Below are 26,069 nucleotides of genomic sequence, written 5' to 3'. Positions count from 1 at the left end.
CATGATGGGAGAATCCTAATGTTTTCCAACAGATGCTCCAAGCACAGCTTCAGATTAAAGCAATTGCCAGAGCAAAGATTTTTTTCCATGGGGGGTGGGGGGTGGGGTGGGGGGAGGGAGCATTTAAAGATTAGCTGGCTCAGTGAGATCCCCTCTTCAGCTTCAAGATTAAAATAAAAATAAAAGATTAAAAGTTTTATTTTTTTTCCTGGTTCAACTTTTTTTTTTTTAAATAAAAAGGCAAAGGGAAATTAAAATGAATGAATAAGAAACCAACCCTTTGCTGTTCGATGGTGGTTTCCTGGAGACTGCTGAGAAGATGTTTCTGGTTGGAGCTGGCTGAAGCTATTGTCCGACTGCATTGAATCCAAGTCCTATCTTCCACTCTTCCTTCTTCCATTTTTCCTTTTCTTTCTTTTTTCCCTTAAAAAATTCCCCTATTGTGACCTTGGCCAGCTAGGTTTCTGTGGTTTCATGTGTGCCCATTTAGCTTGCCTTTGAGATTTCTCCATGGCTGCATCAGAAGAAGGAACTGGTTGCTTTCTGCCGAGAGGCAGGTCTCAGAGTGACCCCAGCATCCTCACTGACACCTCTACTGCTGAAGCCGGAGAGAGCCCAGGTAACCTGATCCAGCTTTCATTGGTGAAGATGGGCAAACCTATGGGGGCGGGGTAGGAAGGGAAAAGGGGGGGGAGATTGAGAAAAAAGGGAGGAAAGGAGAGTGAGCTTTTAGCACATCATCTTTGTATCTTTCAGCAAAATAGCAAAACAACAGGAAATTAGGATCATGGTCTTCTGTGTTCTATGCAGAGTTCTCACATAATGCAGGGGTTCAAATGCAAGTAGGTTTGTATTTAAGTAGCTTGGAGCTGGAAAGACAAGGCAGTCTGAGTAGACTCTAATTGTGAAGCCAGATTGTGCACTCTTCTTTCCTCACAGAATCGCCTTCATTTCTTTTTTATTTGTGTTCCTTTTCTGATGGAAGGTGAGGCTTACTTTAGCCTGGAATCTAACTCTTGTTCAAAGAAGAGCAAATACCTGTAGCCTTTACACCTGTTTTTGAGTGTTGCCTGTCTCTTCACTTCTGGTACTCTCTCCTGCTGGTCCTTATTCAATTACCCCTCTATTCCCTTTTTGATCGATATCTTGTGCATCATTTTGGCTGCTGAATCGCTGATGGGGTCTCATAACTGATGCTTTCACTTGAAGCAGTGCTCAACTGCCTTTTAGTTACAGCAACCCCCTCAAGACAGGTCCGATGGGTAAGTTGGAAAGATAAAGGAAATTAGTCAGAATTCGTGTACTTACCTAATTAAATAGCTCACTTCAGTAGCTGCTTATAGCACCTTCATTTGTCCAGGCGATTATTATTGTAATACAGGCTTATGTATACGCGTTTGATTTATGACTTTCCAGAGAGGAAGAGAGGTCTAATAAAACAGAAGGGAACAGGCTGTTTGCATGGTGTCACTATGGAGATGGAGGAAGCAGAGTAATCATTAAGTCCTTTTCTCCTTAAGAAGGCAATTTTTGCTTCATATGGGGAGATAAGTAAAATCTTACGAAATGTGTTTTTAAAAAAGAGCAGGCATTTTAATATCTAATCACAATATCTCTCCTGGTTTAAGGAGAAATAATTATTTTATGGGTTTTGCTTCTAGTAAGAACTTTAACCTTCCTTTGGAGAATAGTGATCTAAATAAAAATGTCAAAATGGTGAATTGATAATTAAAATTTCTTCAGCAATAGAGTAAGGATGGGGGTGGGGGAGAGAGCAAGAGTGGATTGGGATTTGCTTTGTTTTGAATGATTCCTTCAGTCAGCCTAAAAGCTGCCCGGCTTCAATGCAATCTGTGTGACTACAAAGCAAAAAGACTTAAGAACAATTCTCCCCAGAGAGGAGCCAATGTTCTATTTAGGTTTATAAGCAGCTCATCTAGCTAAGTCTGGCTAGGTGTCTTTGTGAGTGCTATTGCCAAACAAATGTGTAAACCTGAAGAGGGTCACATGTTTTATATAGTATCTGAGAGTAGAAGGTAATGCCATCCTTGGCTGGTGTCTACAATGAACTGAGGTGGCACACAAAGCTGCAACAAATACCATGATAAGAAGTTGAAGATCAAGTCTTCAGTTTGCAAGAGTGGATAAATTTGCCATATATGAGAGATGCTTTGATAGGATGATTTCAGTAATAAAAGTTAAAAAAAAAACTATTGCAAAATGATCCTTCTTAGTTTCTTTAAAAAAAAAATCTAGATATAAAATGAACTTAATTGAAAGTGCCACAAATTCTGATGGATTCATTTTCTTGTCATGATGCTCCTTTATTCAATAACAAAGAATAGGGTGGGTACTGAGTACTAGGATTGTTTTGCAAATGAATTGTTCATCTATAAGTGAAGATCCTCTTGTTTACATTTTTGATGGGAAAAAGTACCCTGTGCTGGATGAAACTAATTTGTGCTTGTGGCTTTAATTTGAGCTTTGGAAATGTTTATGAATGCTTAAAATATAATAAATAACCTGGAAATGTAAAAAGTAAAAAAAATATATATATAAGGTACAGATAGTCAATAAGGACCTACTTCCTTGGGTCTCACAATAACTTTGTTTTGTGCTCCACTAATATATTCATTGTGAAATGTTGTTTCCTAGTTGTCTCTGTTAATATACAGTCCTTCTCACAAAGGGTAAACCCCAGGAGGTCAGGGATGGTATTTTATCTAAACTTCTATCTTTTAGCACCTAGAACATTGTTTTGTATACATAGTGGGCATAGATGTTTCTTGTCTTAAAAATGAAGCACTTTATCAAAGATCACTCATTCAGTAAATATTTATTGAATGCTTATACTGTGTGCCAGATGTTTTTCAATTTCGTCAGATCATGTCTTTTTTAGATATAATGGATTGTAGTACATCTCACCATAATGTGACATAAAATTATTCTTTTCCTTTAGCCTCAAGATTATAATAGATTCCTATTGTATTTTAACTTTGATGATTTAAAACAAAAGAAAACAAAATAATTCATACCACATTCTGGAATTCCATCATAATATTTAAGGTATTACAAGTATATCTTGAAATAGTATCAAGTATCTGAAGGGCTTTAGTTTCTAAAGTTGCTTCATTCATTAGGTAGTCTTATACTATGAACAGAGTTTGAATAAAATGATGTGACTTCATCTATATGTATATTCTGCCCCCCCAGGGAAAAATTAGGACCTATATATGGAAGTTTTAGAAGATGGAACCTTGATTTTGTGTAAAGAAACATTCATTAAAACTTGGAGTTGACCAAAAGTGGAATGGGTTGCCCCAGGAGGCAATGAATTCCCCATCACTGTGGATCACTGCAGAATCAAGATGATCACTTGTCTGGGGTCTTGTAGAAGGGGTCTTCTGTTCATGTGTGGATTGGATCAATTGACCTGGCAGGTTGTTTTGAATGCTGATATCCTATGAATTTTAACCCCATTTATCAGTTTGTTGTCAAGTTTCCCAGCACTATACCATATAGTTTCCTGTAGTGGGTATGAAGACTTTAAATATTGCAACTTAATTTTTTCCAAGTATTTAATGCAGACATTTATAACAAACCAATAAGAAATGTTTATTGTTATAATAAATTTAGAAACTTCCCAATATAGTGAGGTATAAACATAATTATCAACATCTCTGAATTTCATGAATTTCAAGTAGCTTCCTGGTACAGTGGATAGAATGCTGAACACAGAGTCAGGAAAACTTGAGTTCCAATTCTGCTTTGGATACTTAACTCGGTGTACAATCCTGGGCAAGCCACTTAACTTCTGCCTCAGTTTCCTCACCTCTAAAATGGAGATAATAGTAGCACCTGCTTCTCAGTGTTGTTATGAGGATAAAATGAGATGACATTTGTGAAATGCCTGAAAAATCTTAAAACTGTATAAATGCTAGCTATTATCAGTAATAGCAGTAATAATAACTGATTTTATAATTTTTAAAATATATTTTAATTTTGAAAATTTCTCCACTCTCTCTCATCATGTCAAAATTACATAGGAGAACAGGGATTTATCTTACGGCTGTCTTACTTTTTATCTAATTGAGTCTATTATATTCATGCCTGATCTTATTATAGTAGCCTCCTCCTTACTGCTAGTTAAGAAGTGTCAATACTTAACACAATAAATCAACATAATAAAACACAAATAATATTAATTTGTGGTTTTCTTATGTCAATATACAGTGGCAGGATACATTTCTATATGAGCTTGACATCTCTTGTCTCATTCATCCCCTAAATCTTTCTTATGCAGTATTGTTAGATTGATCTTCAGAAAATACCACTTTGATCATGTCACTACCTCAATCAAAATAATCTTCAATGGCTCCTCATTGCCTATCATATAAAGTTTGAAGTCTTTGCCTGGTATCAAAGGATGCTTACATTCTGATCCCAACCTACCTTGTTACCTCTCCTTTCTTCTCTTTTGGAATCTTATACTTCAAGCAAACTGGTTTACTGAGTCTCCCAAACATATCTCATACTTTCTTGTCTCTCTTTACCTTGTATCACTTCATTTCTCCTGAAAGAAATGCCACCCCACCCCTCTCTACCTGTTCATATTATCAAGATCCAGCTCAAATAACAGCTGTATTAAACCTCCCTTATTATACCACAGCTTTAAGTGTTCTCCTACTTCTTGGAACTGTTACAATAATTCTTGTCCTAGAATTCATTTGCCAGTTGATCATATTTTGCCCTGTAACATCTCTTCTTTTTTTTTCTTTCTTTTTTTTAAAATATATTTTATTTGATCATTTCCAAGCATTATTCGTTAAAGACATAGATCATTTTCTTTTCCTTCCCCCCCACCCCCCATAGCCGACACGTAAATCCACTGGGCATTAGATGTAACATCTCTTCTTAACTATTTTTATTGAAAATTTTTATTTTTACTTAGCTTTGGATATGGTTATTTCTTATCTCTTCATCAATATTGTAAACTCCTTGTGGTCAAGGAACATAGCTCATACTTCTTTATATTTCTCACAGTTTCTGAATTCATATTCTTTCTCAGACATTTAACTAATTGTGTGACTCTAGGCAAGTCACTTAGCCTTTATCTGCCTCCATTTTATCTCCTATAAAAATGGGGATAATAGTAACACTTACCTCCTAGGGTTGTTGTGAGGAAAAAATCAAGTAATATTTGTGAATGCTTGGCAATTCATTTCATGTATACAAAGCACTTAAAAGATTTGTGTGTGTGTATAAATAAGAACTTCAATAATAGAAGACATCACCTTTAATGCTAACTCCAGTTGAATATTTTGTTATTTATGCTATTAATATGGATGAGGAGGAACTGGGGAGAAAGGGGTGAAGAGAGTGGGTAAAAGATATCCTGGAAAGAGACCCAGAACTGGAGTCCAAAGCCCTGGTTTCACTGCTGTATATCTGTCCTTCATTAATTTTGTGATCTTGGGCAAGTCACTTATGGTCTCTGAATCTCAATCCTTTATAGTTCTAAGAGTCTGTAGAGTCAAATCCAGCTCAATTTCTGAAAGAATTACTGAGGACACATTTTCTATTGAATGTTAGAATATGTATATGGAAAGGATCTGATAGTATGAGTATCAATTGAAATGCTTTCTGAACATTTCTTCCTAAGAAAATGTAAAGTTTGCTAGAAGATTAAGTAATGGAAGTCTAACAGTAACAATATTAATAGTTAACCATAGCAACAATAATAATAACTTTATATAGGACTTTAAAGTTCTCAAAATGCTTTACAAGATTATCTTATTTGATTTTCAAAACTATCCTTTGAGGTAGCTGCTACCATTATCCTCATTTTACACAAAGAGTAACTGAGACCAAGTGAGATTAAGTGGCTTGCCTATAGTTACACAGCTAGTCAAAGGTAACACTTAAACTTGGGTTTTCCTGCCTCCAAGTCCTATGCTTTATCCACAAAAAGATTAATAAATAGCCATTTTAAAGCCTAAACCCTTGAATGAGATGTTATGTGAACTATCAGAATTCTTGTCTCTGAGCAGTAGAGGATATTTGCTTCCTTCTTTCCCATTTCATGTAACCAAAATGTCCATTAGACTGAGATACATACATGCACATACACAAACATTATATTCTATATGTCGATTTGTGTATATATATATATATATATATACATATATACATACACATATATACAATGATAAAATACCAGAGATGCAAAAATACCAATGATTTAAAATGACCAAAAATAATTTAAAAGACTTTGTTTCAAAATAATTTGTTCTGGGGCTCAATTTTTTTAAAAAAAGTCATTTGGATAGTTAACTTGGCAATTATTCTTATGTAAGTGTCACCATTAGTAGTGCTTGACATAGATTAGTAGGTAGCTGAAAAGTTAGATTCTTGCAAACTGGGGAGAGGGTGGTAGTTACTGCTATTCATGAGTTAAAATGCAGTTAGAAAATAAGTTCAAATGACTTCTTCCTCCTGTACCCCTTTGGCAAAATGACAGCCTTAGGCAGCCTCAGTGCTGCTCTGTTCCATAAGGCAGATGACTCAAGCTTTCAATGACCTTGACATCTTTGCACGTCTGGCATTTTACACAAGATTGCCTTATTTCCTCATCAATTTATGCATTGCTTAGGAGGCATAGATGACTTTCCCCATTAAGTTATACCTGACCATTTCCATAAAGTCATTCCTATTTAGTCTGCCTGCTTGGACCAAGGATTGAGGAAATTTCTTTCCTGGTCTTCATATCCTGTACCCTGAACCAGCTACTCATTCTTTTTTCAGCCACAGGTCTCTTGATTATCCCACTTGGGAGATTTGATGATTGTCTAGGGTGACCCTGATAAGAAAGTAAAGCACCAAAGAAGTTAAAATTATTTGATTCCTGACCTGTAAAATTTTATGTGTCTGTCATGTTTTTGGCCTCTAACCTATGCATGGAATGTAGCAGATTTTCTTTGTCCTTGGGTCTCCCCAGAAGAGAATCTTCCAGACTTTTAGGGGGAGATTTATCATATCCTGAGGATAGGCCATGCTATTTCTCTAAAACTGAATCGTAATTCACTCCACAGATATTTGTGGAGGATTTATTGTATGCATAGAGCACTGTGGGAGCTACAAAGAAGATACATGGAGTCCCTGCTCATGTGGAGCTCACCATATTAAGCAATATATGGTAAATGTCAAATGGATAATCAATACAATGTTTCCTAAAGGGACCCAGAGTAGAAAGAACTTACTGTTAGCACATTCAGGTAGTGCTTCTAGGAGACAAGATTTGATTTGGGAGCTTGGTTCATTTTTAGTTGCCATCTTACCTCTATTACCATTATTTTTAGCAAATTTATTTGTTCAAAAGTTCTTCATATGTTTAGTTCATTGTATATGTTTTGAGGGTAGATTGATATAATGGTGGTTTTGAATAATTACTAACTTTGCAGCATTGAATATGCCCTGTTTATTAGGAGTTATGACAATAAAAGAAAGATATTTGATATATAGCATACAATAGAATGAATTTTTAACATTAATTTCAACCATGAAATTTGCCAGCATTTACTAAGTTCCTGTTGGGTTTTGATCACTGTACTAGATATTGAGAGATATCTACATTTTAGAGAAGACACCATTCCTGTCACCATAGAATTTACTTTTATATTTATAATAGTCTAGTGGTAAGGGGTGGGTCTGAGAGATAATCACATAATTGTCAGAGCACTGGTGAAAGGAGTACCTCCTTGAACAAAATAACAGAATGTCAGAGTATTGATGAGTAAGTAATTAACAACCAAAAAGGAGTAATGTGTGTGGTGTGAAGTAGTCCAAGGAGGATATTCCAGATGTAAGGACCAACAACAGCAATAGCATTGATCTGGAGAATTGATGGGTGTTTGGGGAATGGAGAATAACCTACTTTGGTGGAAGTATGGAGTATGGAATGGAATAAGTTGATAATAAGGCAAAGTACTGTAGTACCAGATTGAGGAGGACCTCAGAGAATTCTTGGCAAAGGGGTTTGCATGAAGATACATGGAGCTACTAATTTTTGAGCATAGGAGTAACATTATTATGTCTATGCACGAGGAATATTATGTTGGCAGTAGTATGAAGGGCGGTTTGGAGAGGTATTGAAGGAAGAGGGGCAGGTCTGCTAGGGTTAGATAGCTGATAATGTGGACCTTCCTTTTTTGGTATTATTAGAGACATGGGAATAGATTCAAGAGGCATTATTAAAATTGAATAGACAGGTCATGATATATTAAAATCACATGATCATAGATCTTAGGTTTGATGAAATTTCAATGGCCATCTGGTAGAACCCTTTTATTTTATAGATGAGAAAACTGAGTTGTGGGGTAGTTAGGAAACTTGCCTATGGGTATATAGGTAGTTGTTATAAGAGACATATGTTGAAGAATAATAACAGCTAATCTTTATGTAGTCCTTTAAGATATTAAAAGCATTTAAAAGATATCTTTTGATCTTCACAACAACCCCATGAAATAAGTAATGTTATTATTTTCTTTTTACAGATAAGACAGCTGAGACTAAGAGAAGGTAGATGACTAAAGAACAGCTAGCATTTATGTAATCTTAAGATTTATAATCCCTTTTATATGTATTCTTATTTAATCTTCACAACAACCCTGAGAGGCAGTTGGTATTATTTCCTCCATATTACAGAGGAGGAAATACAGTCTGAAAGAGTGACTTGCTCAGGGTCACATAGCTAGTAGATACCTAAAGCAACACTTGCCTGGACTCATACTGTTAGTAAGTCTCTAAGGCAATATATGAACCCAGGTTCTTTAATTCCAGAGCCAGAACTCATTCTGCTGTACTACGGATTAGGTTACACTTCTGTCATCTTTACACTATATCAGTCTGTTTGTACTAGGTGCTTGAGATAATTATGAGGGCTTTATGGAAACATCCATGGTGTGTTATCCACAGTGGCATTGCTAATTTTTGCTTATAGTGTTATAACTGGGTTGAGTGAAAGCAAATGCAAAGGTTTTACAATGGGCCCAAGAATGAAGAATGAGTCAATGGATCCTGTTGTGATAAGAATCTGTGGAGCTATTGATCTAATCATGATTTAGTCTCCATAGGGCTAATTTTTGAGTCTGGTAACTGGCTTATTCAGAAACATTTGTAAGAACAGCTTGAGCTGAGGATATCTATTTTTTTCTTCCTCTTTGTTAAGTGGATGGTTTTCTTTTAACACAATATGGCAAAATTTTTGGGAGAATATCTTTTTTTTTTTGAGTGGGAGAGAAAGCAGAAAATGGGAGACTGTTTAATGAAAATTTATATAAGAAGCTGTTTTGCATCCTTCATTAAAGGCTCAAACTCTGGAAGTTCATCACACCTTACTTAGGTCATCAGGAAAGTGTCTTAATTGTTCATCTTGGGTGTATTTTGAACCCTGGGGTCTGAAAAACAGCAACAAATAATGATAATTCAACTCACATTGTTTTCTCCTGTTGCGTTGCTATATTGTTCTTTGTATTGTCACAGCACATCATTTTGTACATTTTATCTGGCTTGAGAATATAGTAAAAGACATTTAGTGGCCATCACCAAAAATTGTTTCAAGGCACTATGGAGAAAGTATTACCCTGAGAAGAAAATACAACCACAGGTTGACCAATGGCATGGTTCAAAATTCCTAGAGAAAATGAGCAAACAAAATGTGCCACTGAACTTCCAAGCAGAGAATCCTAGTAATGCACCATGCTAAAAATAAGCACACACATTTGTTAATAATTGCTCTCTGCTTGCTTTTATAATTGACTAATAACAGTTTATTCCAGGAGGATATTAGCATATAGAAGCAGTTCTGAGATCATAAACTATGTATTTCAATCACTTATCTTGATTTCAAAAATACTCTATATTTAATATTAAGCATCATCTTGACTGTAAGGTCAAGGACCTCTTATATTGAGAGAACAAGGCAATGTCATATTTTCTTAGAACTTGAGGGAATTCTTACCCCAATCTAGGGATATACGATTTGTAGAGTCAGAGAATTTTACAGCTAGGAGAATTCTATTACTATCATGGATAGAAGTATCATGGACATAAGTGTGAGATACTGACTGCATAAAGATGGGGTACTTCCTTTGAGCTTCCAGTCTCATTGGAGAATATGAAATATATACATAACAATGTATGGCAGTATAAGACAGTATACCTTAAGTGTTAGTTAAAGTGGCATTACATTGTAGGAGTTTTGAGAAGAGTACTATAGACAGAAATAAAGAAAGGCTTAGTAGAAATGATGGTTTATATGTTGTTAATAAAATCTGTATTTAGATTTGCTGCAAAGCTGAGCCTCTGTTCCTTAAAATCTGACTAAAAGATAGCAGGAGATTGATGAGGGCACGGATGTGTTATTTGCCTTTGTGTCTCTCAAAACACTGAGCATATAATGGGTTAGATAAATGTTTGCAGAATTAATGAATAAATGAAATAATGAAAAATAGTTTGTAAAGCTTCTTTTATATAGAAATCCCAAAAATTCCCTGTTGCATATTCATGATAGAGTTGTGGTGTGAATGAGCATGTTGGGAACCAGTCCATCACTCTGGAGAGAGAATATTTTTCTCAGCCTCCAAAGAGGTCCAGTATACCCCTAGAACAAGAGTAGATTTTAGCTCCAGAGTAGAATATAAGCTCCTCCAATGTAGGGACTATTTATCATTTTGTCATTGTTGGGGTAGTTAGATGTCTTAGTGGATTGAACAATGGATCTAGTCAGAAAGACCTGAGTTCCAATCTGGTTTCAGACACTTATAGGCTTTGTAACCCTGGGCAAGTCATTTAACCCTGTTTATCACAGTTTCTTCATCTCTAAATGAACTGGACAAAGAAATGATAAATCACTCCAATATCTTTACCAAGAAAATGCGAAATAGAATAATGAAGTCAGAAACAATTAAAACAACTCATCGATTCCCAATACAGATTGTGGGTCTTTGTGCATCATTTAATAACTACATGTTCATAGCACCAGAGATTTAGAACAAGTGGGAATATTAGAGGCCATGTAGTCCAACATTTATTTACAGGAAAGGAATCCAAGACCTAGAAAGATTGAGATGTGCTCAAATTCACAAGGTTAGTAAGCAGCAGAGCCAAACTTTGCATCCAAATCTAGAACTTTCCCTACTGGTTCAGATTGATTTAGATTCTACTAGTTAGATTAATGGCTATAATAAGGCCCACTTTTTCTGCTAGATATCTATTAGTCTCCCAGAATGTACATTTAGCATAAAAAGAAGATTTTTTTACTCAACTCCTTAGTTTAAAGTCATTTTCCTATTTTTTTCTATTGTATTGGCCTTTATTTCTTCAGTGGCATTCCAGTAGAGTGTAGATTTCAGTAGGTCATACCAATCTGGCAAGGTTTTATGTATTGAATGAGAGATGGACTCTTTTCTGTTATTTGAGGCAAGGTTTGTGGTCAGAAGATTGCCTATCCCCAAGTGATAATTCTCTGCCTAAAAAAAAAGATGGTTAGCCTAGATATGGAGGAATTGTGGGCTAGGGTGGTGAAAACAGAACTCATAGAGATGAAATTCCCAGATCTTTTGAAATGCTGAGTTATTCTTTGATATTAAAAAAAAGTGGCATGGAAGAGGTGTAGCATTTGAGAACTAGATTTAGAGGCACAGGACTTGGGTTCAAAAATCTTCTTCCACTACTCAATACTTGTGTCAACTGGATTAAGTCACTTAAACTCTGTGGAACTTGTTTCCTCATTTTCAAAATGAGAGAATCAGAATCTGTGATCCTATCATCTACTCTAAAGGAGAAAATCCCTTTTTAGATTTCATTTAAATACTCCCTCCTTCCCCCCATTACCAGCATTTGGGAAACTAATTGCTAATATATGTGTATAGATTTAAATATTTTAAAACATTTTATGAAACACCTAACAAGGGAAGAGAAAAAGAAAAACAAACTCAGAGTTTACCATTATGTGGGAAAAGATGATACCAGCATAATCAGAATTTTAATTTGAATGCCCATGATTATAGGGAATTAGGATAGTGACTCCTATCCTTAAAGATTAGATCAGGGGTTCTTAATCTTAAATCTATCCAAGGCTTCCATGAATAGATTTCAAGTTGTTTATGAACATGAATAAAAAGAACAATTACATCTTTATTTTCACTAACCTAACTAGCATGGTTCAGTGGATAGAGCACTGGACCTGTATTCATAAAGATCTGAGGTTAAATCCAACTTCAGACATTTACTAGCTGTGTGACTCTGGGGAAAGCACTTAACCTCTGTCTGCTGCAGTTTCCTCAACTGTAAAATGAAGAAAATAACAGCTTTTACCTACTAGGGTTGTTGCTATGATCAAATGAGATAAAATTTGTAAAGCATTTACCAAGGTGCCTAGCATGTAATAGGTGCTTAATAAACACTGGTTTCTTTCCTCCTACAGTCTCTAGCTGAAAGTTAGCATTTCCTTCAGTTCTTAGTGTAGGCAAGAACAATTATTTTGTGCATAGGTTTCATTAGATTGCTAGTGAGGTCCATGATGCAAAAAAAAAAAAAAAGGTTAAGAACCTCCTGATTAGATAGATAGAAAACAAGAGAAAACTAGTGTGAAGACAAAGGCAGATGATGCCTTATTTCCTGCTGTTACTTAGTATGTTTAGATAAATTCATGACCATTCATCAAAAGAAAAGTGTCAGTGTCAGATTAAAAAATCTCTCCATAAAGCTGAATTCTGCACCTTAATTTATTGGCTCTTTCCTTGAATGCTACAACTGGCTGGCTGGGTGATGGTAAAGAGGATAATTGGTCCACTTGAAAAAAAAAAGGAGAAATTCATATATCTTGGATTAAGCCCACCAGAGCCTAGCAGCCAAAAAAGACCTTCTAGTCTTGCTTCGAAAGATGGTGCCAAAGGCAACTAGCTCAGATTTAAACACCTTGTCTTTGGGAAAGATCAGTCTGTCAGTACTGGTTATATGTATATATCTTCCTCTACCCAGTCCACAGCATGATATGCTAACCTAATGTCAGCTAAAAGCCTTTTGTGGTAAGGCATAACATCTACTCTTGCAATGAGCATCTAATTTAGCAGTGGTCTAGGCTTGAATAAAAGATGCTGAGAACATTCAACATTATGGGTTTTTTATAACACATGAATGAATTAATCTGTAAAATTCTCTGCCCCTAGTTGTATTACCTGTGGCAAAATACTTCCCCTATATGAGCCTTAGAGGTTTTTTTGCCTGATAATGAGAAAGTTGGACTGTAATGTTCTCATGTTTGAGTGATAGATTACTTCTTTTACTGAATGCTTGTATGTGTATTTGTATGTATGATGCATGGGTAAGAAATCTCTGTTCACAAATGGTAAATAGTGGTCAACAGAAACCTTGATATGAAGCTGAAGTTATTGTCGGACAGTGCCAGCGATGACATTCATGAAGCCTTCTCCACTTTCAAAATGCTACTGCATCTAGTAGCCAAAAACCAGGGGCAGGGTGAAGGTTTCGAAAACTTCTGCTCCGATAAAAGTCCAAGTTTGATACATATAATTACAATATACAAATACAATAAAAATTCCTTCTTCAATTGTTTTCTCACTCTTTTCAAGGGGGTGTAGCAGGGAAGGGTTTTTATGGTAGTTTGATGATAACAATATTTATTTATATCTATAGATATCAAATTATCTACATTTATATTTTTATAACAGATGGATAAGTCCAGAGCATATTGGGGGATTACTCTAGAGAAGATTTATGGAAGGATTTAGACAGAATGAGGAGAGTGGGTGTGGTTTTGTAGCTATGCTAAGGGATGGCATACGCAGTGGATTCACTGATCCTTTAAGTATCTGTGTGTATACATTCTCCTCCTTCTATGGGAATATCTTGAGTGAGTGTATATATATATATATATATATACATACAACACACATAGATACACATTGCAGCAGTGTGATGAATAAAACACTAACCTAGGAGAGGAGAGAAAACATTTTCCACACATACATCCATACACACATATAAGTTGCATATATATGCCAAATAATCACCTTTCTCATGCAGACACAGATAATTATTCAAAAATTCATAGGAGAGTCTTCAAGTAGTCTGAATAAGGTAGTCAATATTTGTATAATCAGGTCTAATTCTCTGTTTAATCTGTTCTTGCTATACATTTTCTAAAAAAAATCCATAATGATATCAGATAGACATAATCATATTGGACCTTTGAAAAGCATTGATTGTATCTGTGTATTTCAAACATTTTTTATGCAATAGTTTCAGTTACTTCTTTTAATAGAATTTTTGTGTGATAGATTGCTTAGATTCTCCTGTGACTGTGGATATAATATAGTTTGCTGTGAATAGAAGGACTGATTCTTTTATTTCATGGACATTTTTTCCCTTTTGTTATTTGAGCAGTTAAGGTTTTATTTCTCAATTTAGGGCCATATTACCTGTTTTTTTACAGGTAGACTATGTTGCAGTGATATGCATGTAAGATTTCTCCCCTAAGGGATGAAAAAATAGGTAGCTAGCATTAATTGGATTAGGAAGCAGGCTTTGGGGGTCGTATTTAGTGGTCTCTGATCTACTAGGCTTCAGAAGAATGTTTTTCCCCCCATTTCCAAAGCTTTGATTTATATGCTGTGTTTGGCAGTTGAATATACACTGGTACTAGGGAGTTTGGAGTGATGTGATTTCCCTGGCAGGTTTCACACACTTCCAGGACACTGTAAGAATGAAGGCAGTCATGGCCACCCACAGTCTCCACATCTCAGCTGCAGTTTCTGTGTTCTAATCTCGGTGCCAAAGGCATCATTATACTCAGTGCAGACAAGGCACTGTTGAAGGCAGCCAGAGAGGATGAGAAAGGAGCAGATGATGGCTAGATATTAGCATGAAATGTTTCAGAGAAAGAAAATGAGAGCCCAAGTCTTAAACAGATAAGCTTCAGAGTGACTGGCCAGGAATGAAAGAGCCTTTGCTTTCAGTTCCAATGCATCCAATATCATGCACGTGCAGGCATATTCTATAGTGCCGGAGAACAAAGAGGATGCTTATTTCATTTCCAGAATTTTATTGTGTTAAGTATATTTAAGATGAAACTTTCTGGGGGCAGCTAGGTGGCTCAGTGAATTGAGAGCCAGGCCTAGAGACGGGCAGTTCTAGGTTCAAATCTGGCCTCAGACCTGTCCTAGCTGGACAAATCAAGCCCAAATCAGTTGTAACCTCCTCCAGGAAGCCTTCCTTGATACCTATAGATGAATCTTCAATTTTTCATGAGTACTTTGTTTAGGTCTTTTATTTGTCTCCAGAATGTTCCATTTTGTGCAATTTTTATTTGGATTCATGGATTTCTTCCCATATGATTGATAGTTAGATCTCTGAAGGCAGAGGATTGTATCATTTTTTTTTATCTTTGTAATTTCTAGTTCTCAGCCTAATGCCTTGCAGATAGTAGTTGCTTAAAATATATGAATCAAAAACATCAACATAAAATGGGCAGAGAGCTAATTTTGGGGTTGGAATAGTTCATAATTTAATAACAAAACATTACAGAAGAGTTAAGATTGAAAGAAAACTGGGGAAAATAATGAGTCCAGAAGAATTGGAGAGGAACGACTAGATGACTTAAACATAAACCATTGTAAATTTTAAGTTTAAAAAATTAAAATGATGGCTTTTACTTCTGCAGTTTTTCTGGAGGGATGCAGCTGATGACAGCTCACAGGAAAAGAGGAATCAATGCTAGACTGTCCTTTTAGTCAACTCTTGCTGATTCCCTGGCACATTCTCTATAGTGGCTGTTTCAAATCTTTTTCATATTCCTCAAGTCTTCAAGCCCTCCTATACTCATCAGATGATCTCACAGCCATTACTAGGAAAATTGAGTCCATCTGACACAAACTTCCCTGATTTCCTTCCTCACCTTAAAATTTTTTCTTGTTCCCCCTCTCTACTTTCTTTCTTTTAGCCAGGGTGACCTTCCTTTCTAAGGCTAACCTTTCCACTTATGCTGTTGACTTCACTCTGTGCTGCCTCCATCAATTATTCCTTTTTCAGCCCTTTAATGTTTCAATATTTGCTGGTTTCTTCTCCACTTATGAACTTTCTCAGGTTTTCCTTGTCTTTAGGGAGCTGTCTTAAGTCTGCCTCTTTTTCCAACTTCTGTCCTATTTAGCCTTTTATTTTTACCTCAAAAGTTCACAAAAGGGCCTGTGTTCACAGTGCTTTCTCACACTCACTCATTCTTTAACTTTCAGTAAGTTAACATTCATCTCTGCTACTTCTCAATTTCTTCGGTCCTAATTCTTTTTGAGTGATGGCCCCTTTGCTCTTAATTTTGTTGACTTTATTCTCTACCCCATTATCCCATTTTTCAGTCTCTATCCTTTCTTGATTTTAGTGACACTACATTGTTCTGGTTCTTCTACTTCTTTAGCTACCCTTTCATTTTCTTTGATGGCTCTGCTTTCCCATACATATTTGAAATCTTCCACTTGTTTCCTCCCATTGCCATATCTATCATTTGCTAAGTCCAACAGAAACCAATTGTATAGCATTCCTCAAATGACTTCCTTTCTCTTTACTGGAAGTGACAATGTAGCCAACATCAATCTCAAAGTTTTGGGGAAAAGGAAAAGTAATTCCTCTTCACATAATGGCCAGGAATTTCTGCTAAAAAGGGTAAACCCCAGGCCATATACCTTGACATATACATTTGACATAACATAGCCATTCTCTACCAAACTCTCCATACTTGTTTCCCCTCTAAACTTTTCTATTAATGCAAACATTGCCCCAGTCTCCACAAAGACCATTCTGGTCCTAATGACTCTTACCTATACTACAACTTTCATTGCATATGTATTTTTTGTGTGGCATATTTTGAGTAATGTATCTTCATTAAATTTCTGCTCTGATACCTTCCTCTCATAATAAGGAAGGAAACACAAGTTTTAGAAGGTTACATACCAGTGGATAACGAAGTCTGCCATGTCCTACCTAGTTTCAAAGGCTTTTTGCATGAGATCAAAGTTTTCCTGAATGTGTTTTATCTGTAAAGCAGACTTGCTTTCTTCTGAAAGAGTCATCATTGGGATTGTCACAGGCTAACTATGGTTTTGGGTCATAGCATTTTTCTCAGACCATCTATCAAATTATGTAAGGGTCACAATCTGCACTGGTAGCAGAAATACTCTCACTGAAATTATGAATCTTTTAAGGAAATTGTTCTAAGTAACTTATTTTCAGTATATGTTCACTTTTTTTTTGTTTCAGAGGTCTCATTTTGGGAATGGTCTATATTCAAGAGGGGCAGCTAAGAGATTCAGTGGATAGAACACCACACCTGGAATCAGAAAACTCACTTCTCTGATTTCAGATCAGACTTCAGACATTTATTAGCTATGTGATCTGGAGTAAGTTGCTTAACCATGTTTGTCTTAGTTCCTCAGCTTTAAAATGAGCTGGAAAAAGGAAATGGTAAATCCTTCCATGTTTTTGCCAAGAAAACTCCAAATGGGGTCATAAAGAGTTAGATGTGAATGAAATGACTGAACTAAATCCAAATCAGTAGAGCATCTATCTTTTAATTTATCCTATCTTTCAACTAGATTATAAACTCCTTAATAGTAGCAATCTTAGCTTATGCTTTTTTGTATCTCAAGTAGCTCCCTTTGTTCCTTATATGTAGTAGACATTTGGTAAAAGTTTGTTGAGGAAAATCTAATTTGGGACCTTTCCCTCCCAAACTTCCAAAGAAAGTAAGGACAGATATTAACATACAGACATGTACATATACACACATGCACATATATTTATATATACACACATCTATATGAATATGCATATATACATATGTAATATAACACATATAATATCTGTTCTAATGATTTAATTCAAGTCTACATCAGACCCTTGATTTTGTCTCTCTCTGCAGTTAGTAAACCAAGTCAGATTTCATAGCTTAATTGATAGCTACATGATTGTGATCAAAATAATTCATCACCTGGTAGACAGACTTCTAACTATGAGCCATTTTGAAGATTGCTAGGCTAATCCCTAGATATCAGTTGCTGGGCTTATATGTGAAGTTCATGCTAGAGTTTGTATTTCATTAACATATTTATCCAGAAGGAAATTTGATGAAGTAGTGGAGGAAGAATTTAATGGAGAAATATTGCTATTATATTTCACACAATAGATGTTTTCTTAAGGGATAGCATCTTAAATTTCATATACATACGTAAGGAACGATTATAAGATTTAGAGGTAGAAAAGGACTTGGAGATCATCAAATCCAAATCACTCATTTTACAAGTAAGGAAATAGAGACCTAGAAAAGATAAGGGTCTTGCCCAACATCACACAGCCAAATTTAATGCACTTCCTGCCATTTAATATTCTTTCTTTCCTTCCCCAGCTCTAATTCCTCTCTTCTTCCTTTTCCTCTCCTTTCCTCCCCTTATCTCTCTTCTCACTCTTTCCCACTTTCCCCTCCCCTACCTCTGTTTCTTCTTTCTTCTCTTCCTTCTCATTTACAGCCCTTTAACATCTTTTTAAAACCCTTAGCTTCTGTCTTAGAATATTACTGCATATTGGTTCCAAGGCAGAAAAGGGATAAAGGCTAGGAAATGGGGGTTAAGTGACTTGTCCAGGATCACACAACTAGGAAGTGTCTGAGGCCAGATTTAAACTTGGGATCTCCCATCTATGCCATCATTTTTAGTCCAGGTAGCAAGAGTTTGACACATTCACTAAAGTTCTTGTTAGAAATGTGGAAAGCATTTATGCTTCAGGAATACTTCAGACTAGATAACCTCTGAAGGACTTTCTAGTTGTGAGATACTATAACTTATGGATTTATCTCTAGCATCCATCAGTATTTCTATTAAAATATCTTAATGCCTTGTGTTAACAGGATTTTGATACTTGAAGCGTTTGTAATTTCATTTATGTAGATATTCCTTCACCAAACCAGGTTGTAATCCTTCAGACTTATTAGATCTGAGAGGGGAGTTGCCATGATCTGAAAAGCCCATCATTCTTTAGTCAAGATAGTAGACATGAAATTCTTTCCTGGGCCCAAAGCAAAGCAAAGCAATTTGCAATATTCTGTTAACAGCATTTTTCATTAAATTGTGACAGGTCCCTTGTGTCAATTTTGGAAACTTCATGCTTTTGAAATAAGCCAAATAGGCAGACTTTTCCATTTCTAGTTGCTATAATGTGTCAGGAGGGTGAAAATTGTGAACCTGGAAAAAATAACTCTGTTTTTTTCCCCCTATATGTGGAAAAATACTTTAAAATATATTTTCTCCCTTAAATTCTTTAATTACTATTGTCAACGTCAGAACAATCCAAAGACAACATCAAGTACAGGGTCATACTTGTTAGATATGAGAGTGCCAGATTTCAGTAGTCAGTATATATGTTCAAAGAATGTAATTATGAAAGAATTATTATAACTCTAAATTAGGCTTAGTATCTATGACAGGTTTAATATGATTGAATGTCAAGAATTTAAAGTGACCAAATCTAGGAATACTTAAGAATTCTTGAGCTTTACTTTTTAGCCACATTCATAAATAATCAAAATTTTGATTGCTTAGGTGGTCATTTCTACCTATGATAATTTTGCTTTTATTAGGTATTTGTGGTTTGCTAGCTCCTGGGGATACAAAGAAGCTTTAAAATAACAATGATGGCTTATATTCATGTAGACAATACAAATCAATTGTATTGATCATCAGAATAACCTAGTTAGATTGATTCTCCATATATTAAAATTCCTATTTTATGGATGAGAAGCCTGAGGTTCAATGAATTTGGAGTCAGGGGACTGGGATTAAATACCTCTCTCAACTACCTGAACAAGTTATTTAATCTCTTGTGGGCTTCATTTCCTCATCTATCAAACAGGGGAATTATAATAGATTGGAGGTTTTAAACATAGTGCCCCAACACTTCCTCCTGCTGTAGAAATCAGATGAAAATGTTCCACAAAATAAATACAAATACAAAACAGCACAGATAATGCTAATTTGTGGTTTTCTAAGTCAATATATTGCCCACAAAGATATGTTTCTTTTTGAAACTGACACCATTGCACTAGACAAATCTGAGGGCTCCTTCTATATAGCTAATAAGAATTGGTGTCAGGATTAAAAATATAGCTCCTTTCCTAACTCCAAATCCAGTGTTCTACCCATTATACCACCTTGCAGCTTAATTGGGTAGACCAGATAACAAGCCAAAGCTATGGTACACTTGTGCTTCTGATTACCAAGGCCAGTGGACTAAACTCTAATTCAATTTAGTGACTATACAAAGACTGAGCCAAAGGCCATTACACATTTCAGGATTTCTATTGCTAGGAGCCCACTTCTACATCAGCACCAATGGAGTTGGCTCCAAGAGGATCATTATCTAAAAAGTCCATGGAATTTTGTATGGCAAAAGGCCTGTAGTAGAAAAGACCTATAGAGTACCTCTGCTAACTACTTCCTAACAATTAGAACTGTCCATTAGTGGGCACATGACTGTGGGAGGTAATGACATCCATCCTCATTGCTGGAGATTTTTTAAGCAGAGTTAAGATGACTATTTACCAGGAATGTTTAGAGGTATTAATGGGATCAAATGGGCTTCTAGGACCCTTCCAGCTCTGAGATTCTATAATTGTGTAAGCAGGCAGATGTGTGATAGTTTGCACTTAATTGTGGACTTTATCAATATACAAATAGTAATTAAATATGCAAATATCACTGCCTCCTTAATAACAGTATATTATAATGACAGTTTTTATATGAATTTAGAGTTTTTAAACTATATAACTCATTTTAATTGTATACATTTATCATATCTAAGTCTAAGGATTATTGCTCTCTATATTGATGAAAGGCTTCTTAGCAGTTAACTGTATATTTAATTTTAATAATTTGGCACCTGCATTTGCAATTTAATATGCCCTATAAATTTGAACTATTGCTTCTTGAGGGATGCAATAGTGTTGGGGCTAATGGACCATACAATTAATTATTTAGATTATTAAACCATTAGTGTCTTAGTAAACAAAAGACACCTTAATATATAATACAATCTGTGTGTAACTTAATTATCTTGAATTTTGAGAAACATACTTTCTCTGAAAGCAAACAAATATGATTATAGATAATGGGAGAATTTTTGATTTTTGTCTTATTCTCTTGATAAGTTTAATGATGATCTCTTTCATCTTCTAGGACTTTTTAATCTGAGAGTTTTTGTTTCTAATCTTCTCTGTAATTTCAATACAAGACATAAAATCCCTAGGCATTGGTAGGAAATGATTCAGATGTCAGTACTATTGTAGTGGCATAAGTTTTAATGTAATTATCTTTATTGGAGTTATCCTGCTGTGCTTTTAAAAAAATCATAATATGGTGAATTTATTGGAAGGTGCTCAGACATCCAGTAATGCCTCTTTTAGAAAAATAGTATACATATATGTGTTTGTGTGTGTGTGTCTATGTGGGTGTATATTGCTAATTTTATGTGTGCATGTATATGTGTATATATGTATGCCTATACATATTCATGGAATTTTCTCTTTGTAGATCCATTATGAACTTAAGGTTTAGTGGGCAGAGATTTTTGAAAACCTTCCCTTCTAGAATCCTTTTCATAGGTACAAAGAGGAGATGGAAAGTTCACTTTTGATTAGATTGGAGAGGAAGAGATTTTATTCTCCTCAATTTATTTATTTTTTAAAATCTCTTCATCACTTTTACAAATATTTTAATAGATACTTTTTGTTTTTACATCCTGTTTATTCCCAAATGTATCCCTTGCTTCTCTGCCCATTAAGCATTCCCTTCCCTAATCCCAGAGATTAAAGAAGGAAAAGAAAAACAGCTCAGCAAAAACAACCAAATGTGTCAAATAGTATATACCATATCCCATTCCCATGGTATGTTATCTTTGTAATAAAGGAAGGGGGTGCATTTTATCAACTTTTCTCTGGAACCAATATTGATCTTTATATTTATGCAGAATTCAGGGTTGTTTTTAATAAAGCTTTCCACTTAAACAGTTTTCTATATTGTTTTCCTAGCTCTTACTTTACTCTGTTTCTATTCACATAAATCTTCTTACATTTCTCTGAATTCTTTTTATTCATTTTTATCCTGCTACACAGCTGGCAGAGTAATTTTCCTAAAGTATGTCTTACCCATTCTCCAAATTAACAGGCACTTATTTTGTTTCTAGTTCTTTGCCACTGCAAAAAGTGCAACAATGGACATCTTAATACATATAGAACCTTTCTTCTGTCTTGATCCCATTTCAATACTTGTCAGTTTTGATCATTCAGATCTACCAAAAATGTATTAGTGAGCTTGCTTTCTTCATCAAATATGACACTGCATGACATTCCTGGGGTATTTGGCAAGTATCATACATTTCACAAAATTTCCCACTGTGAAGAACTGACTGAAACATAAATTTACCAAGTATCATCTGCCAGCTGTGATCTCTTCTTTCATACCCTAAAACTGTTTCTATAATTTAAAGAGCACGTGTGTGTTTATGTGTGTGTGTGTATGAGAGAGAGAGAGAGAGAGAGAGAGAGAGAGAGAGAGAGAGAGAAAGAGAGAGAGAGAGAAAGAGAGAGAGAGAGAGAGAGAGAGAGAGAGAGAGAGAGAGAGAGAGAGAATCAAATCTGTTGTTTAGAGTACAGTGATAATGTGAGAGCAAGATCATAAGCTCATTTACCATTACTGTCAGTTAACCTTCTGTTCCTTGGTCAGAGGTGATTTTCCAAATTTGAGTCAGTTTTCTTATAAAGATCATAAAGAGGACAAAAGAGAGTTTGGGTGGAAGAAGGCAAATTCATACCCTCTAATGAGGAAACAATTCAAACATTATGCCTTGTTGCAGAAGTATCATCATATAAGGAATACAGAACATTATGTGTTCAATTTGGAAAGTGAGTTTAATTCTTGGTGTCAAGACCTAGACATAAGATGGGCAATGCTCCGCCCCCCCCCCCCAATTTTGCTTCATTCCTAAATAGGAGGGGCTGTGTCTGCTAGGGAAAAAAGATAATTGGATCTTTATGAGGCAATGCAGCCTCAACATATTAGTTCAGCACTTGAACAATTCTGCCTGGGTTGACATTTTGACTGCTCCCCCTGAGGCAGTCTAGTCCTTATATTACATTCTAGAGAAATAATAAAATAAAAAATGTTGGCCTGGCCTTTGGAGAATTCCTATAAGACTGCTCACTATCATTTCAGCCAAAAACATGGGTCATGCTAAGGGTTATATTGTTGGCCCATGTATGAGTATACTAACTCCATATTTTCTACTCCAGTTCATTTCAAGCAAAGATCAGAGCTTAAACATGATGTGTAAATTAGAATCTTTAATTTTCTAGTGATCCATCATAGTTTAGTTTGTATATTGAAAGCTTCTGGAGGGATAGGATCTGTCTCATATACAATTTTCTCAGTGTCTGTCATAGCCCATTTCAATAATTAAATCAACTGTGTTTTTATTGGTGTGGTCTTTCATTCTTGCAAATCCCAAAAGCTTTGTGATTATCATTGTGAGTTGCTGTGGTTAAAATGATTTACCCCATGGTGGCCCATGTTTTAGTGCTGAGCCTTTCCCCACTTATCTAGGCCAGTCCTTGGATGAAAGGCATATAAACCATCACTGGGCCCATGATTGGAGCCTTTCCAGCTTGGTAGATCTTGCCAGAGCCTTTGCTCTGTTGGCATAATCTTTGCTTCATGATAGAGAATTGGAAGATTTTAGTGGAGGAAGCAGATGATAAACATTCATTAAAGACTGGCTCAATTGAGTTGAATAGACCAATGCTAACCCTGCACCATCAAAGAAGAAAAGGCACACACAAGAAAAACTGGGTCAGGAGAACTCTATTATTGTTGTTGATCTATTCTCTCTTTTTCCATATACATATGTATGTATATTTTCCCTTTTATTAATTTTTCCTTCCCATTTTCTTCTTATTTGATAAATTAAACAACCTCTCCCTCAAAATTAAAGCCTTTAATACATACATGCATAGTATGGCAAAACAAATTCCCACAATGAACATGTCTAAAAATGAATGTCTCTTCATTTTAAGTTCATCACCTTTCTAGTAGGAAGTGAGCAGTATGTTTCATTCTCATACCATTGAACTCATCTAAAATTACACCAATTATAAGGAATGCTTGTTGATTGATCAGATTTCAAAAGTATTTCAAAATTGTTTTTTATAGTGTTTTCATTATACACATTGTCCTCCTAGTTTTGTTTTTTTCTCTTGGCATCAGTTCGTAAAAGTCTTCCCAATTTTCTCTCAAGTTTTCCATTTAATCATTTCTTATGGTGCAGTAATATTCCATTATCTTCTTATATCACAATTTATTTAACTATTCCCATATAGGATATCTCCTCAATTTTCATTTTATGGAGGTTAAAAGAAGTGTTATAATGCTTATGTCCACATGATACTCTTTTACTGATTTCTTTAGGATTAGTTGTGGTACTTCTGAATTAAGGAGCATCATACCCATATAGTTTAATGGGCATTTCATATTAGTTTAGTAACATTGCATAGTTTTGAATTCCTTCCTAGAATGGCTAGACCAATTCATAGCTCTACCAACACAGTATTATAGTATACATTTTCTATCATGTTATAGGATTCCTGAAGTAGGATAGTTAACATGTACATATTTCTATCCTTAGGATGAAAAAGTTAGTTTTCCTTTTCTTGATTTGTAATTAGGAATCTTGGCTCGATTTTTTGGTGACCTTGGGCACTCATTTAACCTCTATAGGTCTGTTTGTTTCACTTTAAAATGAGGGAGTTGACTCTAGCTCATCACTAAAATCTCTTGTACCATTAAGTCCTGTGATTCTATTTATTCATTCAACAACATTTATTAAGTGCTTATTATGCAGAAAGCTTTGCTAGGCATTGAAGGAAATGCAAAGTTTATAGTAGACACAATTCCTGCTCTCATGGAGGGAGATTATTATTAGGGAGATAAGTTAAGCACATCTGCGTCTGTTGTATAATATAATGTTTAATAGTTAAGAGCATTAGAGCAGGAGTTATTAGCATGGAGATGTGAAGGTTAGAGGCATATGTGAAGAATTTAGGGGACAGACATTAGATCAGTTTTGAATAGAAGGGAAAAGAAGAAAGAGAAAAGCATTTATTAAGCACCTATTATTCCAAACATTGTGCTAAGCGCTTTATGCTTTACAGATATTTTATTTTTTGGTCCTTAGAAAAAAAGACTGTGAAGTAGGTGCCATTATTATCACTATTTTATAGCTGAAGAAACTGAGTTACAGGTTGAATGACTTACCCAGAGACATGAAGTTATTAAATGTCTAAAGACAGATTTCAATTGACTTAAGACCTAGCACTCTATCCAATGTGCTTTTCAGCTGACCCAATCTTCTATATAGCTGGTATACATAGGAGAAATATAAGGCTAGAAAGGTAGATTGGTATCAGATTGGGGAGGGCTTTATATAGGTGACAGTAGAAACCTACTGAAGGTTTTACTCAGCAAGTTATAGGACCTGACTAAAGATTTGGGAAACCATTTCCCACATGGATGCTTCCAGTGATTCTGCAGAACTGTGAGACTTGTCTTGAAAATGATTACTCTTTTTGTTTCTTGCTTTTTTGTCACCATAAAAATAATAAATTAAAAAAAAACTGGAAGCTAGTCTTTCCATAATTGGTAAGACTAAACAAATTGGAGTGTATGCTTTTCTACAAACCATGTGTCACTTATGTACAATTACCTGCCACCACACCCTACAAACTTGGAATTCACCACATTTTTATCTTTGTCTTTCAGAACCCCTACCTTATTTCAAGACCTAGTTAGGTTCCACTTCCTCCTTGAGTACTTTCCTGAACCCCTAGCTAAAAGCATTTTCTGCCACTTCAGATTTCCTTATAATCCATTGATCTCTGCACTTTCTCCTTCACTCCCTACTTT

The 26,069-nt window shown here is 35.4% G+C and overlaps 1 protein-coding gene across 12 annotated transcripts in view; it reads left to right on the top strand.

Annotated features, from left to right (window-relative positions):
- Positions 1-26,069, top strand: part of PHACTR3 (phosphatase and actin regulator 3) — a 329,288-nt gene that overhangs the window by 35,331 nt on the left and 267,888 nt on the right. For 2 of the 12 annotated variants that reach the window (XM_007475652.3, XM_007475642.3), the window contains exon 1: positions 31-619. The exons of 6 other annotated variants lie outside the window; for them this stretch is intronic. In XM_007475652.3, coding sequence (XP_007475714.1) covers positions 511-619 — 109 coding nt within the window. In that variant the 5' untranslated portion in view covers positions 31-510. Of the gene's footprint in view, positions 1-10; positions 620-26,069 lie in introns of those variants that run through there. 4 more of the 12 variants (XM_007475641.3, XM_007475650.3, XM_007475645.3 and 1 more) reach the window with 4 other exon arrangements.

Source organism: Monodelphis domestica, chromosome 1 (genome assembly GCF_027887165.1).
Source record: "Monodelphis domestica isolate mMonDom1 chromosome 1, mMonDom1.pri, whole genome shotgun sequence".
Taxonomy (NCBI): domain Eukaryota; kingdom Metazoa; phylum Chordata; class Mammalia; order Didelphimorphia; family Didelphidae; genus Monodelphis; species Monodelphis domestica.
The sequence above is the reverse complement of the archived record's forward strand: the minus strand, read 5'-3'. Positions and strand labels throughout refer to the sequence as shown.